Raw genomic sequence first — 26,487 nt, 5'->3', positions numbered from 1 at the left:
TTTTTATTAGCACTTGTCAGTTTTGCTGTTGATTGCCAATGTCGAGAAAGAAAAAAAGAGTTGTTGCAAATGTGAGGAAATAAGTTGTCTGATCTCTGCACAAACACCTGACTCCCCTAAGTCACTTGTTTATTTGTATATATATTTCTTCTGCTCTCTCATCTGCCATTTCCCGTTACAAATTATGCCCATCGAGGGAAGCGTGCAAATTCAAGTAGAAACAAGGCAAAGCAGCATCGGTGATCGAAACAAGCAGAAACAACAACTTGCAGTTAAATTCACATTGAAGGTTCAGATTTGCTAAGGCCGGGACGCTGCGCTTCGTGCCCGCTTTGCCCGCAAGACACTTTCCGCGTCCTCCTTCGACCCTTCACCTCCTTCTCAGCGCAGACAGCATTCGTTGCCTCTCCTCTTCCTGCCTCCTCTCTATTTTCTTCATCTTGTAATCCCATTTGGGGATCTGGAGCTGGTTGTCGTCGCCGTTCCTGCTGGGCTTTTGTGGTACGAAGCTCGGAGGCGGGGCTTTGCAGAGCGTGACCTTTGGCACCACGACGCCTGGCCGCACGCTGCTTCTCCTCAGCATGTTGAGCGGCAGGAGGCTGGCTCGTCTGATGGCCACCGTGGACGCTGCTGCCACGTCGCTGAGCAGCTGGGGCTGCAGGCTCGCCCGTCGGTCCCTCGCTTTGGGGATGAGGAGGACCCTTGAGTTCTGGAAAAGGGTCTTGTAGTTGTTCAGCCTGTCGGGACCCAGGCGCTTGAGCTCCGCCACCCGTTGCCGCCTCAGGATCTCCTGCACGGCGTGCCGGCGCTTTCCGACGCACGGCGGGCTGCCCGGGCAGACGGTGTGGCACGCCGTGGCCATTAAGGGGCTGGAGATGCCCGTGGTTATCCTCACCAGGTGTTCAAGGACACCATCGTTCACAGGGTTTACCTTGTTGTTGAAGTAGAACCTATAAGGGCAGCAAGAGATGAGTTTCATCAAGCGCTGACTGAATGTCTGTGGATTTTGTGCCTTCCACACGAGTTCCTGCAAAAGAACATTTTTTTTATTTTGAGACAATGTTTGAACAAGTACCGGCCAGTGCATTTGTTACTCAAACTCAAATCAATCGTGATGCATTAACCTCCAACAATGGCCACTCTAGGGAGAAGGAGTCGCAAAACTGCTCGGCGCAAGGCTTTGATATGAGCCGAAGCATCAAATCTGCCGTCTCGTATCGACCGGTGAAGAGAGCCCACTCTCTGGGGGTCATTTTCCGTCCATAGTCCCGAGCCTGGATATCACTTCCTACATGTAGAGACATATTTTGGTGATTTCAAGTGTCCGAATTGACATATCCTCCACACAAACAAATGAGTTCAGTCTGCGCGATTCTTCGATCATGTTTCCAAACAGAACACATTGAAATCGGTTTCATTGCGAAGTGATGACTTGGTAACTTACCTGCCAGCATAAGGGCTCTGACACACTCCAGCCTGCCCTGCATGGCAGCTTTCATCAACGCCGTGAAACCGTGACAGTTCCTCCTCTCGATATCCAGACCGGGGAAGTAGTTCAGCAGGTAGTTGGAGATAAACGCGTGACCTGTGAACCACAGAGAGAGAAACGCACCGTGCGTTACGAAGCACCGCGCTAAGTTTCCTCAAGCATCTCTCCACGTAACATGGTGTTGGAATTATCATCACAAGGTAATGCTCGATTGTGGAATGAGAGTGAAATAATACAAGGTTTTCAAAACTACAAATGGTGGGTTTCATTTTGTGCTGAACTCACTTTGGTAACCAAAATCAAGTGAAACCAACGGCCCTCAGAAGTTTCCATGGCTGGTCTGTGAAACCGCACGGGGTTGCTACATCGCATTGATTGAAAGAAATCATCTTAAATCTAATTTTGTCGGGCGTAAGGACGATTTCAAGCTCTTCTGGAAGCGCAAGGCAAAGTCTAGAGGAAAACCAAGCAGAGGTCAGCTGGCTGGCCAAACGGTACAGCAAGAATATCCATAGAAGGATCTTCACATGTGAGGATGTGAGTCTTCTAGGAAGTTAAAGAAAAAGAGAAATTTATTAATTTTTTTTGGGTCAAAACTTCAATTCTTAGCACGCTTCAAGTTCAACAACAGAATCGCTTCCCCATAAAAAACATAAGTCAAAGTTAGACTGTCTTTGAGAGGAGAGGCTGAATTTGGATCGACTACAAGAACTCCTGTCAAACTGTCTCGGGTGAAGAAGACGCCGAGTGGAAACCGGATCAAAAGGTGTGTGACCGGAGCAGTCGCCAAATCGTTAAAGCGGTTTGTTACTGATTTTTCTTCTTTTTTTGGATATTTATCGAACCCGTCACGTTCACGCGGCTACAGTCGAGGTAGAACCTTTTAATTCTTTCAAGCGAGCGCAAAAAAAAAAAACCCGATCGAAGCGTGCCACACAATTTGTTGGCAAAGCTGATTGGAAGACTGATGATGCTTGAACTTCATCGTGGCCCTGAGCTGCAATCCCATGCTATATCTGGAAACTGTATACTTTTTTTTTTTAGTCTGCTCCTGCAGCGTGATGGAGCCTTTTGGTGTTGAGAGTATTTTTTATTTTCTTCCTCTTCTTCTTCCCTTCTGTTTTTCTTTCTTCTTTTTTTTCATGAAAGGGGATCAATACTTCTTCTAACGAAGCAGAAAATGAAAAGCAAGTCCTCGACTATTTATCACCGTCCCCAGAGAGCTATTTGTCATCATTAGGTGATGAGAGAGCGGGGCGCCGTGTCTGCCACATCTGGCTGAGTCATTGTGAAATCACAGATGATGCTCCTCCGTTATGACAAACATGCTTTGAGGCAATAAGCCTCATGATCTTCCACCAGGCTTCAAACTGAGCATCCAGCTAATGACGACACCTTATCGTCTGCTATTGTAAATGATTCTTGAACAGTTTGCCACAATTTTTAGGTTTATACAAATCGGACAGGTACAGTGTCAGAAGGTCGGAGTTGGCTTTCAAAGCTGGAAAATGCACTAAAATGTGTTTATTGACCACTTCTTCAAGTGTAATAACACGGAATATGGCATAATCTGAACACTTGAGACTGATTGCTGGTCACTATGTTCCAATGTACGGAAATACTACCATTAAAATCGAAGGCTATCTCGTCATTTGTTTTGCACATCGAGTGCAGCAACACTGGAAACAGTAATCCTCTAAAGGTTCAAATGATCCCTGCTTAATATTTCTCCACTTTTCGTGTCATTGTAAGTCTCAACTTCTATTCAGGTATTGCCAAGCGTTAGTCGATGCAGCCACTGTGGGCGAGAACAGCGAGTCTCGGTGAGATTCCAGATTTTTGGGATGCAAAAATAAGACCATGACATTTTCTCTCAAAACTCGTTTTAAAATAAATAAACAAATCTGTTTAAAGGGAAAACAAAAATAACGATGAAAAACACTTGGTGACTTTGAGCTGTTTGTAAAATCGCCTGGTGAGAATGACGAAGGGATTCCTGGCTCCCGGTTTTTCTTTCTTTTTTTCCTCCCCAGAAAGTATCCAAATAGTAAGAATCAGTGCGAACAGAAGTGTTGGACGGAACTGGACCGACGCTCGGTGTGATAATCAGCGGGCCGAGCTGCGTTTACCTGCTTGAGCCGCAATAATAAGGGCGGTGTTGCCCTCGTTGTCCTGCCAGTTCACATCCAGGTAGGGACACTGAGAGAGGGCCATGACCACGTCCACGTAACCATGGTAGCACGCAGCAATGAGGCCAGACTGTAACACACACACACACACACACACACACACACACACACACACACACACACAACACACACAATGAATAGCAGGAGACTGATTTGTTTTCGTCTTTCATTTAGGATCTTTAAAAATATCCACTGAGGCGGAACAAAAGCCCTGCATGTTTTATAACTTTTATGAAAACTACTTTCTAGTGCTGTCAAAAATAGAGCTAAACTAATTGACCTTCACACTGTTTTATGGCTTCATTTGAAAAAGGAGAAATAGCCAAATTGTTGTTTTTTTTTGGTTGTTTTTTTACGTTGATATCACTGATATAAAAATAGGACTTTATGTACATTTTCTCAGTCCAGTGGTGGTTTCCTGCTTGTCTAGTTGCCTTGGCCAAGTTCCTCACTCAGATTCCTGTTACAGTGGTTATAATAGTCATACCTCAGTACACAAACTGGACTGGACATGTAAACAAAAATATTTATAACGTGAAAGAAATACCTTCTTCTCCCACTTTCATCACTTTTGTTGGGCGATCAAACTTTTAAGTTATGCTGTCCTGGGCGGTAAACCGTATGAACGAATCGTGGTTTACATACTGTAAAAAAAGTTTAAGAAATGAGTCCCCCCTCCGTGTTCTGTTCTCCAAATAGACCCCGTTCCCACAGTGTGAGTAATGGAAGCAGAAAAAGTGTAAACAAACATATTTTCATCAAATATTTCAGTCTGTACTGGAGAAGAGAACCCCGATACAGAGGCCCATAAATCATGCAGTTCGGCTTTTGGATAATAAAAAAATAAATAAATAAAACAGCTGGAGGCTGCTAATCAAAACTGACATTGTGAAAAAAGAAACAATGTTGGACACCAGGAGGTCCATCTGGCTGTGATAAAACAAAGATAGCAGATGGCGTCCAGTTTGCCATCACTTACAAAATGAAAAGATAAAAAAAAAATAAAAATAAAATCAGTATTTCATAACTCTCCCTTTACGTGACAAGGTAGAGGCCTGTGACCACATCTGGAGTAAAATAAGCCCACAAAAGAGTTATTTTAACACTAGTAGACAATCGGTACAAACCTGGGTCTGCCAAATCTTCCCACAGCCCCACAATCAGGACAAGCGTCTCTCTGTCCCTGTCCATCAGCATACCACGTCTTTGACCCGGCACCAAGGTCAGCGCCTTTAGTGAGCTCTTTAAAAGCTGAGCCCTCGACGCAAGCTGTTTCTTTACGTTGAGACCGAGCAGTTTTGCGCCCTCCATCTGTCCAGAAGGCTTAAACTCCTCCCTCCAGAACCGGCTCTCTGCAGTTTTGCTGCGGATCGCCTTCCTTCTCTTTGGCTCTCAGTCGAGCCTCACACCACCGTCACTAGGGGGGTTTCTACTCTTCCGGCACGTTTCAAAACCTCTACAGTCCTAGCACATCCTGAAAGAGCTCTGTTGAAATACGATCTTGAGATTGGGTTACAGAAAACTCACGGTGCATCAATCTGCCGGAAGTAGCCATCCGTAGATGGTCAAGAAGGGATTGACATGGTCAGCAACGGTATTAAGGGAGCCGGTGGCAATTAAATGATGCTTAATTAATGCTAATGGGCTCAAAGTGTACCAGGACAAACCACCACCGTCCTCAACCACTGAAACAGCAAAACAGGACTTTTTTGTGTATGTGAAAAATTTGACCCTAGCTTGAATATATACAAACAAAAAATCTAGGTGTTCAAATTTATTGATAGAGTGGAGCAACAAACATTTACCTTCTTTAAAGCCAAAGTTCATTTAATACTAGGAACCATTCAAAAGTGCTTCTTGCAAAAGGAAGGGCTTCATAATTGACAAAAAAAAGTGTGAATTCAAAAATGCCAAATTCAGAACCACGAGAAAAGCCTCGTGTTTACGAGTACGAGGGGTGAAGCTGTGGAATGAGTTCAGCATCAGCTTAAAACGTCATTTAAGAAGCTGCAATATAAGAACTAACCATCAGTTATCAATATTATTGATGCTACTTAATGAGGTTGTAATAATGGCCGCATTATGGTACATTGATTTAGAAAAGAAAATTATGCGTGCTCATAATGGCATGCACTGTACTAGTTATGGATACAGAAAATTACTAACAAAAGTGTTAAAACTAAGATAATATGGATAGTAATTTATTGGATGATGCTGCATCATCTAATGGGTGTAAAAAATAAGTTCTTTGAACATCTAAATATACTTTGACCTTTATTCTTTTATTACATTCAATAAGGTCAAACTCAACTGAAGTCAACCCTACAAGTCTATCCATTTCCCTCTGACATCAACATGCTGCTCAATAGATGTTTTTTTAGACCATGTGAACCAGAAGATCCCAACGTGAGACAATTAGGTCAAGGAGAAACATCAAGGTTATGCTTGGTTTATTTAACAACTAGGGTGATATGTGGCTGTCTGGGTTAGTTATATAATGTAAATCCTCAAACAGTTTGATCTGTGAAAAATCTATTGGAACAAAAGAGCATTCGGGTTCCTTTCTGGAAAAGGTCAAAGTGACATAATCTTAATGTCTAGCAGTCTACACAGGAGGCCTCCAACTCCAGCCCTCGAGAGCTTGGTCTAAAGGTCCAGGACAGTCGCTCTTAAGGACTGGAGTTAGCAGAAAATAAAGAAAATGTAAAAGGTACTGAACCCAGACACCTACTCTTCTGTTCCGGTCGGTCTCCTTTACCTCTTCTTCAGTCACTCCTTGTCTGATCATAATCTTTACGATGATGGCATTGTTGTTGCAGCAGGCCTTAAAGAAGGAGATCGGTTCGGGGGTTTCCAGTTGGTAGAGGGAGCGGTTAATTTGGGTGATAACCGAATCGTCTAGGGGATAGAAGGAATCTTCCGTGGTGATGCTGTGGGTATCCGAATGATCCGGTAGGGAGTCGAAGTCCAGTTCCTCAAACTCTTGATAGATATCATCCTCATCCTCCCAGTAGTTTCGTGTGTAATCAACTTCAGCCTCTTCATTGGCATCATCTTCTGAAACCGCACACTCAACTCCATCTTCATCAACCTTGCAGATAGACATCCGGGGTGCATCCCCAGCCAGGATGTTGGCTTTACTCTTAGTCTTGCCAAGGACAACTCCTCCAGCAAATCCATTCTCTTTGACCTTTGAATCTTTAACTTGTTCCTCTGTTATTAACACCATTTAAAGCATCCCCAGGCCCAGCTTACCTGTTGAAATTCATGTGGGGCACCAACAAAAACCTTTATAGAACCCAGAGTTTACATCCAACAGCACACGGCATCGTAGTTTCTCATCCTGTGAAAGCACGCTCTAAAAGTTGACTTCTAAAAGTCTCACATGCAAAGAACTAAAAGAAGTGAGAAAAAAGCCATGGGGAACTTGGCACTCCATCGAGAATCCTCCAACACCTTTTTAGAATTTCTGTGGAATCAGGATTCAACAGAACCTTGCGACTCATTGGCACAGGTTTGATCATATGCATGATCTGAGGCAGTCACAGTGGCTAAAAAGAGTCAGTGACAACAAACTGTACTTGCCTTTCTTCCCTAATGACTTGTCAGTGACACATATTTGAAATAAATGAAGCTTTAAAGGTCGAAGATTATCCATGAGTTTGAGAATACAGGCAAGCCACGGCCGTCCTCTGTGTGGCTTTTGACAGTGTCCCCATACGCCCGGTCTTTCACATTCTTCGATCCTCGCACTGGAAAAATTCCTTGATTCTTGTGGTATAATTCCAAAAACTCGAATGAGAAGAAGCCAACGATGGTGAGTGACTAATCCTGTGTCTCCCTGTGGGGGAGCACTTGGCTGTCTGATGGCCAGCAATGCGATGAAAGGGACTCTGTTGAACTGCTCCTTGATAATCCATTTAGTCTCTCTCTCTCTGACCTAAAACTGAGTTAAACACAGGGTAGAAATAATAATTTAAAAAATCTCTCTGGAATTTGGAGGCTTTTGGAGGAAATCTTTTTTTTTTTTTTTTCCCAGTGCCTAAAGGGAACTCTAGTTAAAAAATTTTACATTTGCCATCGTGGCTTGACACAAACATACCCATCAGTGAATTGTCATTAGTTTAACTAAGCTGACTCAACCCCCTCTTTCTTTTATCTCCTGCTGCACTTAACACAGCCATCTTAAATTGGATTTCCAACCCACGTGACCTCATCAGTATATAGGCTACAGTAGGAAACCTGGGATCGACCCAAACTTTAGCCATGCCACCTTGTTACAAAAAAAATTAAGAGTCCTTTTGAGTTGAATTCACCTGTGCCACTTAGTAAACAAAAGAGATTCTTGACAAAGAGGATAAGAATCAGAAACGATCGGAAAGACATGCGTGGCATGTTTAGCTTCCCGGTCAAATAAAGGTCCCATAGAAATCCGGTTGTGGTGAGGGTATAAAATGGAGGAAGAAGCGGTGGATGAAAATCCAACAAGTGGAGAATAAGCCCAACAGAGAAAACAAAACCAACGACGACAACAACTGGAAAAGTGTTGAGCAGCATAACAGGAGGAACTGACAAGGAATGGGAAAAGACACGACTTCCAAAAAGAAAGGGACGGTGACTACTGGATGACATTCGGCTGCAGCTGTAGGAAAAGCAGCCAGCTGGTAAAGCCATGAGTGAACTGAAATACTGGCAAAGTGGAACACAGACAAAAACAACGAAATGGAGCATGACTGAAGACGAGTGTTGTGGCAAGAACAAGAGTGACAAAGCAGTCATGAACAGGTGTCAGAGCGAGCAGGACACGATGCACAAGAAAAACATCAACTGCATCTCGCCAATTATTGAGCCCCGATTGGTGCCTTCGAAGCCAAGATGTGGTTTCAACCCTATAGCAGAACCCGCTCTCTAAAATGTGGAACAATCCCTTCAATTTGATATGATGTGAAAAGGGAACTTGAGTCTAAAAGTTGACATGGCTGTGCGAAGTAGAGCAGGAGGTGAGATGAATGAGTTAAAAATAATACATGGGGAAAGTTGAACATTCATACATACAAGCCTGCCTTTATACCCAACATGTGATGTGATATAAAGGTGCTGTTTAGGTTTAGTATAACTAACCCGGCTAATCTGTCCAGAGCTCCTTAAGGAGCCACAGATGCTTGGTCCACGACTTGATCGCCATGACAACACAGGTCCCATTGTGCTCCTGAAAAACGGAGAACGGGAGGGAAACATTTGGTTTGGCTTGGCATGGGAACGCTGACCCTAATCTGTGCTTGGACTGACCGTCGAGGCTGTGCTTTGGCTCCAAGGTAATTGGATTCAAGAGAAATAACTCCACACCCTGGAGTTGTTTCCTGGAGCTGCAGCAGAAATGACTGCAAGCTAAGAGCCAGGCTGTTATTAAACACGGTGCGTTTTACTGGATGACAAAAAACAGCTGCAGCAGCAGAGTTAAAAGCTTCTCTTTTCTCTAAACAAAATTTCATTTGAGTTGTTTCCAAAAATATTAGAGGGAAAAGGTAATCTGCAGCAAGGTAGACAGCTTAGATATTGAACAATTTCTACCTAAGTTGTTGGGATCAGATCAAATCTTTGGAGATGAAAAGCAACTGAACACTTCTAACGCATCTCAGCTGTCTTGAGTTTTTTTCTCTAGAAGCGATAGCAGAGAAATCCAGAAAACCTGGTCACATAAGTGAGAAGCTCAGCGAATATTCACACGTTTGAAAGGAAAACCGCATAATCTCAACAAAATTATTCACTTGAAAAAAAAATAAAAAATGAAATAAAACCACAAAACTGCCATGCAGGTATCAGTGATTATCTCAAGACCGTGTTTTGTCGCGGCTGAGTCGTCGGTTCACAGATGCGCGTGGATTATTTTAAGATTCCGTCATCTGTGAAATATGACCAAGCGCATACACAAGAATATAAAAGTGTTTAGCTGCCCTTTGCATGAGGTTTGACCAATAGGCTGCCAACTGTGGAGCAGCTGTCTCTGATTTCTTGCTTTGTTGCCGTCCGATGCAGTTATGAAGACGTGTGGCTTAAGTTATGCCAGTTGGATTAAACAAAAACAAAACAACAAACAAAAAAAAAACACAAGGTTAAAGAACTGACCCAGGGAATTCCCAGATGGATCCCCCGTCGTAAGTGTGACCTTACAAAGCGTCCACCAAAGAACCACGTCTAAAGGGAACATCGGGTCTGCATCTAACAACTTTCTGTCCATCAAGAAAACTCCGGAGCTCACTGATCACTTCCCAGCTTTGCTCTGTAAATTTTATGGATCCCCGAAGAACTGCATGGTCAAACTGGGAGCTGCAATTTGCACGCTCGACGTCGTTCAGTTGCGCAGCTCTGGCTCCAGTCACCGTTTACTGAAAGACGAGCAGAGCAGCTCGGTTTTACTGAACTTTTCGCGTTGTTTTTCGTCACATGACGGACACGGATTTCTAATTTTACACGGACAACGTGTGGATTTTACTCACCTGTTCAAATTAGCAAAACTGGCAAATGACTTTACATTCAAATAAGCGTCTCGTAAAAATGAAGAACTAGCAGCAGCTGAGTGGAACAAAGTTGTTTTTGACCTCTGAAACGTTCTCAGTGCGTCGTTTTGTTTTAGATGCTGGTTAATCTCCTCTTAGTGTTTTCTTTAGACTGTTTTTTTTTTTTTAAACTGTTGTCTTTTGAGGGTTTCCAGGCTGGTTTCGTATTAGCATTTTCCAAAGCAGTCGTCACAGAATAAACATTGGAAGACGTGCAAACTCAGGTCAAATTCTGTTAAGGAGGTCAACCTTTTTTTCAGAGTACTAGAAAGGACTCTGCGTCTCAAACTGCTACGTAATCGAATGCTTTTGGGCTCGGCCTAGAAGACGTAAGTCAGACAGCAGCCTTTGATCTCTGTTTTTGCCCACATCTTAAAGGATTCAGTTTGAAAATGTCTAAAAATCGATGAGGAAGCCTACCGCTAAAACTCAGTGACATCAGAAAAATAAAAACATGTTCTTCACATTTTTTTGTTACAACTCCACTCCCGTCCTCTCACTCTCTGAGCATTGTCTTTGTATCGACCAATCAGTTTCCAACTCCGTAACTCCATCCTGACCTTAGAGATTCTCTGAGTACCAAAGTACACCAACTAAAGTCCAAACATCTCCTTCACAGCTCTAAAAAATATATATATATATATCATGTCGCACACGTTTATTCTACAATATGTTCAAAGGAAGCTCAATCTGAGGTAAAAGCGATGCTCATCTGACCTGAACTTTGAAGCTAACGTCCAGGAAATAAAAACAAAAACAAAAAAACACCTGAGCAGGCGACTACAACGGAAGGACCAGCGAGTGGATTTTGTAATCCCCCAAAGTTTGACTCAAAATGAGCGCTAAACAAGCTTCAAGACTTTGTTATGATTTTCAACCTCACATAAACACTTCGGAGGCAGATTTTTTTTTTTTTTTTTTGCCTTCGCCTGTCGTCGGCGTTGCTTCCCACCGACTGCTGCTGTGGGAGAATTCTGGAGAAGAAAGGGGTGAGGCTGCAGTCAGTGGTTTTATAAGCAGTGTTTTAAGACCGGAGGTGAGGAGCTGCCGCTCCATGTCATCCCACACCAGTGTCAGACTTATGAGGAGGTGGTGTGAGGGGTGGAGGAACTCCGGCCCTTCTTCCGCTCATAGTTCACCAGTCGCTGTCCTACCAGGTATCTGGAGGAGAAGTGAGAAATAAGAAACGCAAACGGACGTTACTCACAAAATGCAACATCATCTCGCAACGGGGAAATAAATCTGTGCAAAAAAAAAAAACAAAACGTAGTAGTAGAAGTAGAAGGCCATGAATCTTTCAGTTTGTTATTCGCATTATAATACAACTCAAGTCTATGGAGGGAAAATGTGAAAAAGTTCAGAAATAATCTATCGGATTAATCGCGATGAATCGATGTTTGAAATAATAGTCAAATAATTTCTAAACTATATGTCATAAAAAAAAGGCCTTTTGTTGACAAATAAAATATTATGGCTGTAACTTAGCCAAAACTGTAAAAACTTAGATAAATATTTTGCATTAAGGTATTAAAAAAATAAAATAAAATGAAAATTTCTTTGTAAAAAGCCAAAACTTCCGTTGCCCATTTAGCTTCACCAGGTTTGAATTCAATAACAAAATGCCATGGTGTTGCATTTTAGGCAATAAAATGTTTGTTTTCTTCTTTTGAAAAGAAAATAAATTATTTGTTCATTTTCATTTTGTCATCTATTTCTAACATTTTGTTTTATAAAAACGGACAGCACGGGAGCAGGGAAGTTGTACCGTCAGACCGTCAGTTCCCAAAACCGAGGAACAACAACAGAAAACGCCTTTTAAAAACACATGCAGTGTCAGTTCAGACCTGTGGAACTGTGCACAGTGGTTCAATGATAAATCCGCATCATCCATCAATTGTCTTTTTAATCCGATTAATTGATTAATCATCAGAATAAAATACCTGTTAATTGCTGCCTTAGAGTCCTTTAGCAAGGATCTGTAAGCTAAAAGTAGTTGAACTGATATTAGATTTTACTGACTTGTCGTTTTTGATGTGTTCGTAAAGTCGCTTGAACTGGCGAATCTGAAAGGAGAGAAAGGCCAGCAGCATGACCACTATCAGCAGAAACGGATAGATCTTCCTCTCCACTAGTATCTGCATCTCTGGCTGCACTCCTAGGAAACAAAAAACAGAGAATGAGGAATCAAAATGACTGGAGCATGTGAGGAAATGACGAGAGCAGTTGTCTTAACGCATCAAGCGAATGAGGGGCCAAACTAAAATCACTGGGATTTACTAGATTTAAATTGACAACGCTTCCCGAAATCTTTAGAATTTCCTCAAAAGCTATTGTAAAGAAATCTAGTGAAATGGTAAACATCCAGAGCTGTCCTCACCCAGCAGTGGCGTGAGGCCTTTAGAGATGGTGTAGGGAACACAGAGCAACAGCAGCAGGAGGCAAATGATGGGGGCGGCCAACCGCCGCACGATGAAGTGAAGGTCGATGTTTCTGATGCCGTTGGCGTACACCTGCAAGGAGGAGCGAGGAAACACTTACGGGACTCCAAAACGTTCTTTTTACAGACAAATAAGCGAGGATCATTTTGGATAATAAAAAAAGAAATTCCAGAGAGTTTGCATCTTTTTTATCACTCCAAATACTGAAACTTAAAATGCAAGATGGCTGGCAGCCAATATTTTGACTGATAATTATTCTTAACTTCCTGGAGACAGATACAGTTTAAACAGTTGTCAAATCACAACAGAGTTTAGAAATCAGGTGTTGATCATTAATGCCTGATGATGCAGACGACACAGGGTGCACAGTTCGAAATCGCATCTCTAATCAAGAGGTTTTAAACGTTTTGCCATCTTGCACAGAGTATACAAACATCCCTGTTGTTGTTTTCTACTTTCTGATTGGCAGGAACGTGGCGGAAAGCGAGACTGACCTGCTCTATAACCGCTTTGAGCCGCCACTGGGGGCCCATCAGTGTTACGGCAGCGATGATTTTTGCATGAAGGACTCCCAGGGCCCAGTCCTGCAGCACAACAAGAAGCCCTTCAAGTTAGCACACCAAGATAGTTCGTTTTTAACAAATTCAATGCTGAAAACCTGTTTTCAAGCTATTAGAAGCCAAACAGATTTGAAACTAAAACCAGAACATATGCAATCATGTCTCACTATTGCACCCAAGTGGAAAAAGTCACACTTTGACTGCCTAATAGGTAACTGCAATGCAAGAAAACAATCCCTTAACAAATAATTGTAGTCCAGCTTCTAGTTCAAATTTCTTAGTGCAATTGAAATAAGACAAAAAACAACTTACAAGTAACTTTTCAGCAAGAAATCTAAACTTATTTTAAGTCAGTAATTCATTAACATTGATGAAAAAGTGCTAGTAGCAAAGACATATCATTTCACTTATAACAAGGCACGTTTCCATGTTTTAAGCAACATAATCTGCCAATGGAAGTAGTACTTTTTCATCAATGTTAAGGAATTATTGACTTAAAACAAGCTCCTATGTTTTGCTGAAAGGCTATCTGTGAGTTAGTTTTCTCTTATTTCGAGTGTACTAAAATATTTACACCAGAAACTAGACCAAAAATACTTGGTAGGATTTTGTGTTTTTGCAGTTTGTAAAGATATTTTTTACAGTAAAATAAAAACAAAAAAAGGTGTAAATTTGTAACTTAATTCCAGTTCTCCGGTGTGAACATGAAAATGTATCTACAGACCATTAAAAAAAGAAACTGGTGGCAGACGTAGATGTTTAAAACTCTGGAGTTGTTCTTTTAAGACAATAAAAGCTGTAAAAAGACACTAATAAACTGAATTACCGATGTCTGTCACAGAGCTTCGGCAGGTTTTTTTTGCTGGGATTCGAAGATAAATATTCTAATTTGTGAAGTTAAGTTTTATTCTTGTACCGTTATCCTTACAAAAAAAAAATGAAACAAAAAAAAAAAAACATGCTTTAGTATTAACTAAAAACCAACCCAGTTATTTTCTGGCATCAATTAGGAAGTTGCAGTAGAAAACTTCAAATTTATCACCCACATTTTACAAGCCTAAAACCTGGTAAAGTGGACAGCTAATCAGTCAGGAAACAAGAAGGAAGAATTATGCTAGACAGTAACTATCAGGAGAAATTCATGTTAAACTCTTTTGTAGTTCAAAAAAACAAAAACAAAAAAAATGCATTAAAATTAAGCAAAAACTGACAAGTTATTCGAAAATGACCAAAAGAAACTCAAATAAAGTGATAAAATTGACAGTAAAATCCCACCGTGTATTTTACTGTGTGTTCCTACCTGCCAGGGGTAGAAGAGAGGCGTCTGGTCAATTGGGACTCTGAGAGGAGCAACGATGACCAGGTCAAACAGCAGGCCCAGCAGCAGAGGGATGACCCCGGCTAACATCACGGCTACCACCACCGTCTTAAAGATCTGCGGCCACCAAAGACAGCCAAATAAAAACGATCCGGATTTCACTCGCCGGAGGTTTTCGTCATCGGCTGCGGCAGAGACAGGACGTTACCATGAGCGTCCACTCTTGAACTTTGAGCATGATGGCCGTCCTGCCCTGCGGCATCCAGGACAGCAGCACGGTGGCGGCCCGGACGGACACCCAGCAGACGTACAGGCCGCTCGCTGTCGTGTACAGCTCATGGACCACTGTGCTGCCCATCCACAGAGACATGAGCCAGCGACCCACGCACACTGAGAGGGGAAACGAAGCACGGAGGAAGAGGAGCGGAGGTCCAATGCAGACAGATCAAATGTAACAACTAGGAGTAAGCGTACTCTGGTATCCCTTGTCTAGGTCATTTCAAAGTTATCTGGTGTATTCTGTGAAGGACTGAAGTGACAGGACAGCATCTTGATGTTATGGCCACTTGTAGATTGTAGAGACAGCTATGTGAGTTAGGGCTGCTGCTGAAAAATCACTTCATTACTGTATTTTGACTGTTGATTGTAAAGAGACTTTACTTGTCAATTTACACAAAAAAAATGTAGAAAAAAACATATAGTTCAGGGTTTGTTTAACATTTCTATTTAACATTCAAAGGAACTGGCAAGTTTACTTTGCAAAAGTGCCAAAAATAGATCTTCATAGTTTGATTTGTAGCGTTACCATGGCTGCAATCTGACGCTACAAGTTAAATCTTTGCATTTGCTTACAAATTATACAATAGTAACAATAATAATAACCAATAAAACTTGGTCCCTCTATCAGATTCCACCCAATCCGTGCAGATGGTGTTGACGTTTTTACAGGACGAGGGGTGAGAGGGCTAAAATATATTCTCCTTAAGGCCGTATAAAATCTTGGTCCAGCCCTGGCCACATTTAAAAGTAAAATAAACTCTTTAAAATTGACCTAAAATGGACAATGACATGTATTTGCAAACAAAATATACTTAGGGTTCCAAAATGTGTTTTATTAGCCTAAGTTATTTGTGGTTGCTCTAATTTCAGTGCTTACCTGGGAGTGTAAGACAGATTAGACTCGTGAGTAAAAGAGTCACACACATGAAGACCACCAGCAAAACGATCTGAACAAGAACATATGAAAGAAAACCTTTAAAGATCAGAGCGACACAACTGACGTGGATTTGTTGAAGTCGTCTGTGACAAGGCACCTTGAGGAAGAAGTGGGGGGGCCGTTGGTAGGGCTGGAACACCAGAGGACCGACCCGCTGCAGGATGGCTTGGTGGGCGGCGTGAAGCCCCTCCTCGATCCCCGGGTTGCGGTGGTTGTTCAGTCGATTGGGCGCGTTATTTGGTTGGTTGGCGCTATCTTCGTGGTCGCCCAGGAGGTACGAGTGAAGGTCGCTGTTGGCAGGATGTTTATTACCCAAACACGGAGAAGCAGCATTCAGTTTTTATGCACCACGAATTTGGAACAAACTTCCAGAGAACTGCAACGACGCCGAAACACCGAACTCCTTTAAATCAAAGCTAAAAACCCAACCTGGTTTGAAATATTTGATGTAGATTTCCCTGATGACGACAGAATATGCCAAAAATTTTATGTTTATTGCTTGGTTCACGATTGGTCACTGGATTATCTGTTCATAATGTAAAGCAGTGGTCCCCAACCACCGATCCGTGGACCAATTGGTACCGGGCTGCGCAAAAAATTATTAAATATTTCCGTTTATGTATTATTTAAGTCTGCAGGATCTTTTATTTTGAAAATCCTGGTTACGTCTTGCGCGCCAACACTGAGCCACAAACAGCAAAATGAGTAAGAAGCAGATCAGATTCTTTGGAATCCACCACCACACCCTGCAGGACGTTGTAAGGTTGGGGACCACTGATGTAAAGCACTATGAGCTGCCTTTTCTAACTAAGACTTTCATTTAAACTCAATAGCTTGTTCTACAAAGATAAAAGGCTTAGCTTGTGTGTCAGACCTACAGCACATATCCAGCCGTGAAGGTCCAGGCGTGGACGAGACGTTTGAGCCACTGCCGGGTGTGACCCTGCTCCAGTAAGGCGGGCAGGACGACCTGAAGCAGCAGCAGCTCCAGCGACAGCTCGCTGACCGGCGCATCACTGTGGAAGACACACATCCATGTCTCCCATTCACTACGTAATGGTAATATCACTGTTGACAACTAGTCTTTTTTCACTTTCCCTATGCGTGGACCGCCAAATGAGGCTTGGTTTGAATTTGCCGCACCTGTACAGCATCACGTTGTATGGAAGGAAGGCTGGGGAGAGCAGCTTAATGATCCTGATTGGAAGCCACAGCATCAGCAGGACGATTGAGCCGAACACAACCTGGAGGGAGCGTACACACACACACGCACACACACATAGTTGATGAAGGCGTTTCCTCAAGTCTGAGGCGCGGGCTGTTTGGTAAAACACACACACCCAGCAGCGTGACGAGGTCAGCACAAGGTAGAGACAAAGAGAAAGAGAGAGAAAGCTCCACCAAAGGAGAGCTTTGAGTCTAAACCAGAGCTTCAGCATTTATGCAGACATTAAATTACAAGCAGGTGGCCTTTATTTAGGATTGGTTGTAAACAGGCAAGTCACAATAGCAAATTTAGCTGGACGATAAATTGTCACAGAAGCTATTGTGACAAACGATTTTGTTTGGAAAACGTTTTCAAGTAATGGTGACAATAACACAAAAGCACGTTCTAAAAAGGTTAATAAACTTTATATTCTAAAGAACATTTAACACTGGAACTGGAAGACATTTTAAATATCCAAAATAAATAAAACAACAAATAAAATGAATTATGGAGATTCATTAAACGAAAATTATCCTTCAGGAAAAAAAGGACAAGTTGAAGCCAAAGTATCAAACAGAGTAAAAAAAAAAAAAAAAGAAAAAAAATCATGCAAATGAAAATGATTCAGATTGTTTTAATTTATCATGCGATTAGTTGATTTTTCATTAAGGGGCATTAGCTTAAAAGTGGAAAGGGGCTGGTGATGAATGCATATCCACAATAATAGAACATTTTAAAGGCTGCAAGCAAACAAAGATTTTGTTTGCTTGTAGAAATAGTATTATTTTTGTTTTGTGAAAAAAATAAAATACAAACATTGTCCTTGAAAGTAAAAACAATCGCTTGCAAAATATATTTTAGATAACTAAAATGTATTTCTTGATAACAACAGCAACTGTTTGCTGGACTTTTCTTTTTTTTCAACCTACCACTGAGAGTGTGAATCTCGGGAGGTGTCCGTAGATTGGGAGGTGAATCATCTCCTGCACTGGGTTGAAGTCTGGGTCGTTCACGTTGCGCAGGAACCACAGCACGCCCGGGCGAAGAACCTGCCCACGCGCAAACCAAAAATGTTTCTTGGAGGACGCCTTTCTCGAACGCAACTCTTCGCACATGTGAGTGGCTGTGGCTTACCTCTCTTAGCAGTAGGATGAAAGACGCGAAGTAAAAGACGTACACCATGCCGACCAGCCAGTGGAGGAACATTGTTGTACCGGGAGCAGAGTCGAAACTCTGCTCTCTGTCCTTCAGCGTCGCATCGAACATTTCCTGTAATGATTACTTTTTAGTTCATATAAGGATTTAGGCTAAATGGTTTAACATTTAAACGCCGTTATTTTAACAAAATGTTTCGCGTTGCCCAGGATGCCACTGAAGCGACACGACCACAATGTTTTCTCTCCACCCGTTTGCTTTACCAGTGAACAAATGTCGAGCCACCAGCCGCAAATCAGAGGGAACAAGCCGATCTCCATGACAACCAGAAGGGAAACCTGAGAGACAGGAAAAAAAAAAAAAAACAGTCTCGCAATTAAAATGATCCAAATTGCCTTGAAGCTTTGCTCGAATTGAAAGTAAGTGTGTGTGTGTGTGTGTGTGTGTGTGTGTGTGTGTGTGTGTGTGTGTGTGTGTGTGTGTGTGTGTGTGTGTGTGTGTGTGTGTGCGTGCGTGGGTGTGTGTGTGTGTGCGTGTAGAGAGAGAGGGATGGAGAGCAAGTGTCTCCAATGTTTCTTTACCTTGACCACAATGTAGCAGACACCCAGCAGGCGTCTGGGCCACTGGAACTTGAAGAGGGAAGCCAAAGCCTGCAGCAGCCGCAATTAAGGACTTATACAAATGGACAAAAGAAATCTGGATTTGACAATGTTTGAAAATTCTCCATCCTGTTACTTGCACTTCACAAGTTAAAGCATACAGAGCATAAGCTTTTCTGCGTGTTGATCAATTCTATAAAATCCCCAATAAAACACACTCAAGTCTGTGGTTGTAAAATGACTAAATGTATCCAAGGGCTGCAAATACTTGAAAGACATTGTAAGACAGGAACACTGACTGAAACTGAAATTCTTTTGGATAAATGTTAAAGATTTCAAGATTCTGTGACAATCATTTCCAAAGAGAATAGTGCAGCATGAAGAGGATACATGGCAGACTACGAGACCAGCAGCCAGGAGGATGTACCCCACTACTGTGGTGACGAGGCCGTCGAAATGTGAGGCTTTGATCTGCAGATAGAAAAGAAATTTCGGGGTTTTTTTACCATCCCGTCTAGTCAGAAGTTCCTCATCATGTATTCTGGTGAACTTACATAGTCTTCAAAGCCCAGCCCGACAACTGAGAAATGGCCAATGTGGTATGGGCAGAAAGCTGGAAGAAAATGCGGAAAGGCTCTCATGTCATCAAAGAGGCAAATGTTTGTCAAAGCTTGTGACTCTGTATAAAGACTGACTGAACTCACCAAACACCAAGATGAAGAGTGTGTTGAGAGACACCACCCAGAAGACGTGTTCCTAGAAACGGACACACATTTAAATCACACGGCTTAATTCGGCACTGCAGTTCTCATGGAAGCCTTTCATGTCGGAATTATTGGGCCCTTTAAAGATCCATATTCATTTCATTTACAACAAGATTTCAAATTACGTGCGAAGAAGAAGTGCAAGAAAAACAATGCACCTACCAAGAAAACAAGGGAACCATCTAGTCCAAGCATCTGAGAAACAAATGGAGAACAATACTAAAACTTAGCCAAACTAAAACAATATGTCTGTCGAGACATGTGTACAGTTCATTCCGGCTGCAGGAGAGCAAGAGAAAGCAAGCCGTACAGAAAGAAGCAGTTTTATCCATTTGACCTTTCAACTTCTATCACAGCATGTGTTGGATTTAGAAACACTGGCAGCCTTAAGGAAACTTCACAGTTGCCACTTTAGTTTTTCTAGATGGAGGCTGCTGTTTTTCTAAAATGCTAAGACGCTAAAGATGGTTTAAGATGGCAGTTCTGAAATTGTTGGCTTAGTTTTCAAAGATGATGAAAACCTTATTTTAAGCCATCATGCTATAGCGCCTCTGCTCTTAAGGCGGATAAGGACGACTTTCACAAGAGCAAGCAGAGAACAAAAAAAATCTATCATTTTTAAAGAAATGATGTTTGCATTTCCATTAGCAATGGAGGCTATTTCTGTACAATTTAAAACAACTTCAAATGAAATCAAATCAAGGGCAGCAATAAAAAGGGAAATAAAGATTCCTACCCTTTCCCAGGTCAGCTCCTCTGCTGCTCGGTCCCACTCCAGGGCGTTCCAGTTCAAATCTTTTGAAAAGAAGGAAGATGCTTAAAGAAACAGAAAGTATTACTGACAGCCTTCTCAATTTTTTTTTTTTTTGTAATATTGTGTATATTGTTTTAGGCACTTTGAGTTAAAACTTAAATTTATCCAAATGTAAATCTCAGGACTCCTTTGTGTTAAGTTCAGCTAATTCTAATTAGCTGTACACCACAAACCGATCTGAGAAATGTGTATCTGAATGATAGGAAAACTGTTGGTAAAATCAGCGCCCCAATAAAATGTGTCGTTATTGGAATTGAGGTTACATTTAAGTGCAGCTCTTCTAAACCATTCCAGGCCTGAAGCGGGTTTCGAACTGTTAAATCGAAACTCGCCTCTGGGAAATCTGAAGGTGAGGCTGGCTGAAGTGGAAATAGGAAGCTCAATATTTTCTGTACGCAAATACACTACAGAAAATCAAAATCCTAACAAGTATTTTACATAGCTTGAAATAAGACAAAAGTAACTTACAAATAACTTTTCAGCACGATATGGGAGCTGTCATTTACAGAAGTGCGGTAAAATCCCAGTGAGCAAGAATTATAAAAAATGTTTGAGCGCTGAAACAAAAGCATCACAAAGCAGTTTTTTATGGAGCAAGGACAAACTAAAATAAATCGTTATTATTTTCCTCACCTTGCCGTGCGTTGTTGGCATCAGCGGCGTCCTCCTCCCTCCCCTCTTCTTCGTCTTCCTCTTCGTCTTCTTCCCCGTCATCGTCCTCGTCCTCTCCATCGTTGACGTCCAGTTCCCCTTCGTCTCCGGCTTCCTGCTGATTGGCCCGATCCGGCTCGTCGGGGCCGTGCTCTCGGGGACCCCCTGCCTCGTCTGCGGCAGCCGGGACATCGGCTGCTGCGGCGTCATCAGCCGGATTCTGCACAGCCGTGAATTGTTAAAAAAAACATCAAACGAACGGATGAGACGTGGTTAGGACTGTGCAGCAGATATATTCATCCTGCACTGCAAAAAATCAAACTCTTTCCAAGTCTTTTTGTCAAGTTTCTACAGAAACTATCTTAGAAAACTTGAAATACGGCAAAACAACCTTACAAGGAACTTTTCAGTAAGAAATAGTCAACATTAAGTCAATAATAAGTCATTGGTAGATTATTTTATTTTCAACAGGACATTCTCCCAAGAAATAATCTGCCAATGGAGTTAGTACTTTTGCCATTAATGTTAAAGGAATTATTGACTTAAAACAAGCTCCCATATTGTGCTGAAAAGTTATTTGTAAGTTACTTTTGTCTTATTTCAAGTTATGTTAGGATTTTGATTTTCTATAGTTTATTTGCGTACAGAAAATATTGAGCTTCCTATTTCCACTCCAGCCAGCCTCAAATTCAGATTTCCCAGAGGCGAGTTTCGATTTAACAGTTCGAAACCCGCTTCAGGCCTGGAAAAGTTTAGAAGAGCTGCACTTAAATGTAACCTCAATTCCAATAACGACACATTTTTTGGGGGGGGCTGATTTTACCAGCAGTTTTCCTATCATTCAGATACACATTTCTCAGATCGATTTGCTATTGTGGCTTGTTCACGTAGGACAAACGGGCAATTAAATGAGCACGTCCACATGTCCATCCCCATGTGCAGGAAAATCGAAAAAGTAGCCGAACTGCAGCGTGAATGGCGCTCACCTCGTTAGCTTGTGCGGGACGGTTGGGCTGGTTTGGAACCAGAGGGGGTTGATTGGGCTCCAGCCACTGTGGAGCTCCGCCGTGGACAATCTGCTCTCTAAGCCACACCAGGCTGATAAAGGCGCACAGCGTGCAGGTGACCACGAAGCAGCCCTGGAGGCAGTCGGCGAGCAGGTTTTGCCTGCAAAGTAAAAAAAAAATGTTGAAATCTACTCCGTGATCTGTCTAATGAAGGGAGAGAAACAACTGAAAGTGGTGGAAGATAAAAACACTGGTGAAATAAGCAATTAGAGGGAAAATTGGTGGTTGGTTAGGACAATGGAGCAGAGGGGTTTCTATACATTTTCACCTGAAAATTCCAGACTTACTATAATACTAAGAAAAAAAATTACCTTTTTATAAATGTATTCTTTTGGTCAAATGATTTATAAAACTGAGTCTAGGGAAAAAATAGAGTTTTAAAAACACTCCATTCATACTCTTTTTTTTATTTCCAAACTTATTCAGAACTGGAAATACGTTTAGTCTATTTCTACACATTTTCAGACTGAACAGGAGTTAGTCAGGCATTACAGCTACTCAGTGCAGCTTTTGAATATGACAAAAAAATATCATAATCATATAAAGGTCAGCTTCTAATTTAGCATGCAAAAAAAATATCGAAGGCCATCTTAGGTTTCAGCACTCATTTGTTCTCTGCACGCCATTTGTTTTTTTTTACATTTCATTCTTACTTGCTTTGCAAATGTTAAAAGCAAAAAAATAAATAAATAAAATTTCTCCAGTAAGATTTCCAGTGCTGGTTTTTGATACTGGCAGATGCTCAGGGCAGCATTATAAAAGAATGGGACGCCCAAAAACTGAAAAATAAAATATCTGTAAGCTCTACTCTGAACAAGTTTTCTGCTAATTATATGTCTGTGCAGAGGAGTAATTCAAAGGCAAATTCGGAAATACTTTACTGATCCCAGAGGGAAATTAGTTGTTGAAATAGAGAAATTAATGTTAAGTTTCTCCTACTTGCTACTGAGTCGTGGAAGTCTACATTACCCGGTTTCTGCTGAAAAAAAAAGCTAAATCTGATAATTGTGTGCGTTTAGTTGAGGGTGGCAGAAGGAGGCACGTGCCCAGGGCACCATTCCTGAAAGATCCACCATTGCTCACTGCCTTAAAACCGTCTGATCAAAAACTGACTTAGTTTCTTTAAAGAATGGAATAATGAATTTCATCACTGTTTTTTGACAGCTCAACAACACGATGGTCAGTGAAGAGCTGCAAAAACCACAGACAGGAAGACAAACTCAAGTACAGAGACTTACGTGGAGAACATATCTAACGGCAGGGTAAGAAGAGAGCTCACGGAGCCGGTAAACAAACCCTTGTAGACGCGACCTGGCAGGAAGACACAAAACGTCAGCAAAAACAGCGCGGCGAAAGCCTGTTCCCACTTCTTCTGTTTATTTTGAGTTGCTTTTTGCTGGTTTTCGGGACTTACATGCAGTGAGAGGCACAACACCTAGCCAGGCAAAGGCCACCAGAGTGTAGTGGAACCAGTATCTGATGGCCGTCCCGATACTGGTGACCAGCCCTGCAAAGATGTCTTGGACAGGCAGACGGGACGGCATGTCTGGAGAATAGACTGGAGGAAAAAAAACGGAAGAACAGATATTCATAACTGATTAACCTTTTCACATTCTGACACGTTATGACCACATTTCTTTCTTTTTTTTCTTTTTTTGCCGTGACAGATTGATACAAATTAGCACATAAAAATAAAGTAGGAGTTAATTTTTTTCTTTTTTGCAACAAATAAAAATCTAAAACGTGCGGTGTGCATTTTTATCCATCCACCTTTTGCTGTGGTTTGAATTCCAAGTATGTATGCAAGTCAAATATTGGCCTCCTTACACTGGCTGCCTGTTTCATATCGAATAGATTTTAAGATTCTTTTAACAATTTATGAAGTTTTTAATTTGTTAGCCCCTCCTTATCTTCAGGATCTTTTGAAACTTCATTCTGTGTCCAGAGCTTTAAGATCAAATAATCCTCAGACTCGAGTTAAGAGAGGAGATTGGGCCTTCTCCGTTGCTAAAAGGAATAATCTACTTTTCCAGATTAGATCTGCCTGGACCATTTTAAATTGCTTCTTGGAAGTCATTTTTATTCTCTGACATTTAATTGAGGCCTGATACTGTAGCTCTTCTGTTGTGATGAGGTTTTTTGGTTTGTTTGTTTTGTTCACTTATTATTACTCTTATTATTTTAATATTATGCATGTATTTTTTTCTTGTATTTTTCTTTTCTTTTCATCAACTTATTTTGTGATAATTTTTGTAGGGCACTTTGGTGCAGTTTCAACCCGGCTTTTCAAGTGCATTTTACCAAGTGCATCGATCGTAATTTTATTTGCAAAACAACACGAGCTCAGTCAGGTCAGGAACACGAGTTAGGAAGGTCTTTTCATTTAGCTTTAGGTCTAGACTTTGACTGGGCCATTCAAACACATAGACACAGCCTCGAGCTAAACAACGTGCGTGGCGAACTTAAAAAGGGATTTATAAATTTGTATTTGTCAAAATGTGAAAAAGTTGAAGGGGTGTGAATTCTTCTGCATGGCAGTGTTTCTTTGTTGTCATGTTTTCCTCCATTTTTTGCAGAACGACTCACTTGGTGTAAATGCAAACCTGTGTTTGCATAGCTCACAGTATTCTTTCCGACTGTGTTTCAGCCACTGCAGTAGGCTGTGAAGACAAAACACAACAGGATGAGTGCGACAGCATTATCTGTTCTGTCTTGAGATTGATGTTTAACATGACTTGTGCGTATTTAAGCAACGGCTTGGCATCGAGAGCAACAGAAAATGGAGCTGAATGCACCTTCATTAGAGCGTATTAATGTTTTCACACTCGTACCATTCCTGGTGGATAAACTTAATGCTGCCAGTGCAAACGCAAGGGTGGTAGAGAGGCTTTTCCTGGGTGCCCTCCGAGCGACACACTCGACAAATGTCCGCTGTAAAAGGCACACAAAACACAAATTAGGAAGGTTTGGAATATTTTTATCAAAATGACTCCGACACAGCATTTCTCTCTGGCAGCTCATCTACGATCAGCAGAAGTTCAAGAAGTTCTTGAGTGGCTTTATTGAATTTTTTTAAACATTTTTATTTTAAATAGTAGATGCATAAATGTCTAGAACAAAAGAAAACTATAAATGATTCTGAATTTTAGATCCAGTCTACGTTCCACGGGTCCAGTTCTTTTTGACACTGAAGTTGTCTGGAGATTATGAAAGTATTTCAATTTCCTTTTTATTCACTCCATGTGCATTCAATCAGCAAGTCAAAAGAACAAAAATTTGAAAATCAAAGACACAGCATGCCACTTTTTGCACGTTTGTGTAGAGTTATTGCCAGTTAACAGCCTAACAAATTGAAATAAATATATGTGGTGTCATATTGGCAGGTGAAGAGGACAGGGCAACAGCGCCAAACTGTAATCCTTGGATTACCCTTTGTAGTTCAGTGACCAAAATATAAAAATGCCTATAATTAGCCGGTGACGCTGCCGTGTGATGACATTTAGAATGGCCTCGGTGGTCATCCGCTAGCGACTACCAGCGTGAATGTCAATTTATTGCAAGTCAGGGCAGCTAGTTGAGCGTTTTTAAAGGTTGCATAATTATGTTGTAGTGTGTAATGTAGCGTGTATGAGAAGACCGATTGGAAATCAGCATAAATCTGGAAATGTGGCGTTTTCAACTGTAACAAGTGCAGAGACAATACAATAGTGTTGCCTAATTAATAGTATGAGTGGCCAGCTTCTTGCTGTGCGTAACCGTCTGATAACGGCGCAACTTAATCAACGTTATCTCGGGAAAAAAAAACATATAGAAACTTTGCACGGGGTTATTGCACAAGAGTCCATTTGTATTTCGTAACTAGTTGAGGGGTCTTCAAGTGTAATCTTTCTGTATTTCATTATCACGTCTCTAACCGCCGAACCAAAACAGCGGTTTGTTTTTACAGCTCTGGGCTAACAGACGGAAGCTAATGCCCGTTAGCTGCGGAGCTAACGCTAATTGGCTAACGGTTTCTTAAATGTCACTCAACACTGCCCGTCTCTACAGAACGCATGAAGCCCTCCTCTCGACTCTGTCGTTGGTTTATATACCTATACAAACCATGACATAACCCTCCGCGGGGAGGCTTCAGCGCGAGCGCCACAATACGTCGCAACACAAAATTAAGACAAATTTCAAGTTACAACATTAGCTACCTTCTTCTGCGGTATCCATCTTGGCTGGCTGCTAAGCTCCACAGATGCAGCCCGACGGTGGGGTGGAAAACAGACATCCGACAGCTATCTCCGCGTAAACATTTTGGCGCCGTGTTTACTTTCAAATGGCCAGAATGACATGCCTTTAAAAAACATAATAATCCGTATGCTTATTGATAGTTATTCGGCTAGCGGTCACTACATTCTCAAAGCGACAACACGAGATAGTACGGCTTATTGACCACTAGATGGCACCAAAGAGCAACG

General features: G+C 41.7%; 2 protein-coding genes across 4 annotated transcripts; both read right to left on the bottom strand.

Moving 5' to 3' along the window:
- Positions 1 to 94: 94 nt before the first annotated feature.
- Positions 95 to 11,226, bottom strand: LOC129361757 (ankyrin repeat domain-containing protein 33B-like). Of its 3 annotated transcripts, none has more exons than XM_055032820.1 (5): positions 11,159 to 11,226; positions 3,619 to 3,748; positions 1,445 to 1,585; positions 1,125 to 1,288; positions 95 to 1,027 (listed from the first exon to the last, which is right to left on the bottom strand). In XM_055032820.1, the coding sequence occupies exons 2-5, from the start codon at positions 3,701 to 3,703 to the stop codon at positions 371 to 373; spliced, it is 1,047 nt and encodes a 348-aa protein (XP_054888795.1). In that variant the 5' UTR covers positions 3,704 to 3,748; positions 11,159 to 11,226; the 3' UTR covers positions 95 to 370. The 3 variants fall into 3 exon arrangements, with proteins under 3 accessions (XP_054888795.1, XP_054888793.1, XP_054888794.1); XM_055032818.1 differs by lacking the exon at positions 11,159 to 11,226 and adding an exon at positions 6,410 to 8,793; XM_055032819.1 differs by lacking the exon at positions 11,159 to 11,226 and adding an exon at positions 4,226 to 5,958.
- LOC129361756 (E3 ubiquitin-protein ligase MARCHF6-like) lies at positions 9,274 to 26,461 on the bottom strand. The gene is made up of 26 exons (XM_055032816.1): positions 26,221 to 26,461; positions 24,856 to 24,955; positions 24,611 to 24,684; positions 23,439 to 23,582; positions 23,263 to 23,335; positions 21,944 to 22,124; positions 20,940 to 21,177; positions 20,229 to 20,287; positions 19,655 to 19,687; positions 19,433 to 19,484; positions 19,283 to 19,341; positions 19,119 to 19,199; positions 18,711 to 18,779; positions 18,393 to 18,467; positions 18,109 to 18,243; positions 17,904 to 18,023; positions 16,911 to 17,011; positions 16,646 to 16,783; positions 15,865 to 16,057; positions 15,708 to 15,777; positions 14,760 to 14,941; positions 14,534 to 14,668; positions 13,168 to 13,257; positions 12,613 to 12,745; positions 12,255 to 12,390; positions 9,274 to 11,396 (listed from the first exon to the last, which is right to left on the bottom strand). The coding sequence occupies exons 1-26, from the start codon at positions 26,237 to 26,239 to the stop codon at positions 11,315 to 11,317; spliced, it is 2,772 nt and encodes a 923-aa protein (XP_054888791.1). The 5' UTR covers positions 26,240 to 26,461; the 3' UTR covers positions 9,274 to 11,314.
- Positions 26,462 to 26,487: the final 26 nt, after the last annotated feature.

The sequence above is a fragment of the Poeciliopsis prolifica genome, unplaced genomic scaffold (genome assembly GCF_027474105.1).
Source record: "Poeciliopsis prolifica strain line A6 unplaced genomic scaffold, Auburn_PproV2 SCAFFOLD008, whole genome shotgun sequence".
Lineage (NCBI taxonomy): Eukaryota > Metazoa > Chordata > Actinopteri > Cyprinodontiformes > Poeciliidae > Poeciliopsis > Poeciliopsis prolifica.
The sequence above is the reverse complement of the archived record's forward strand: the minus strand, read 5'-3'. Positions and strand labels throughout refer to the sequence as shown.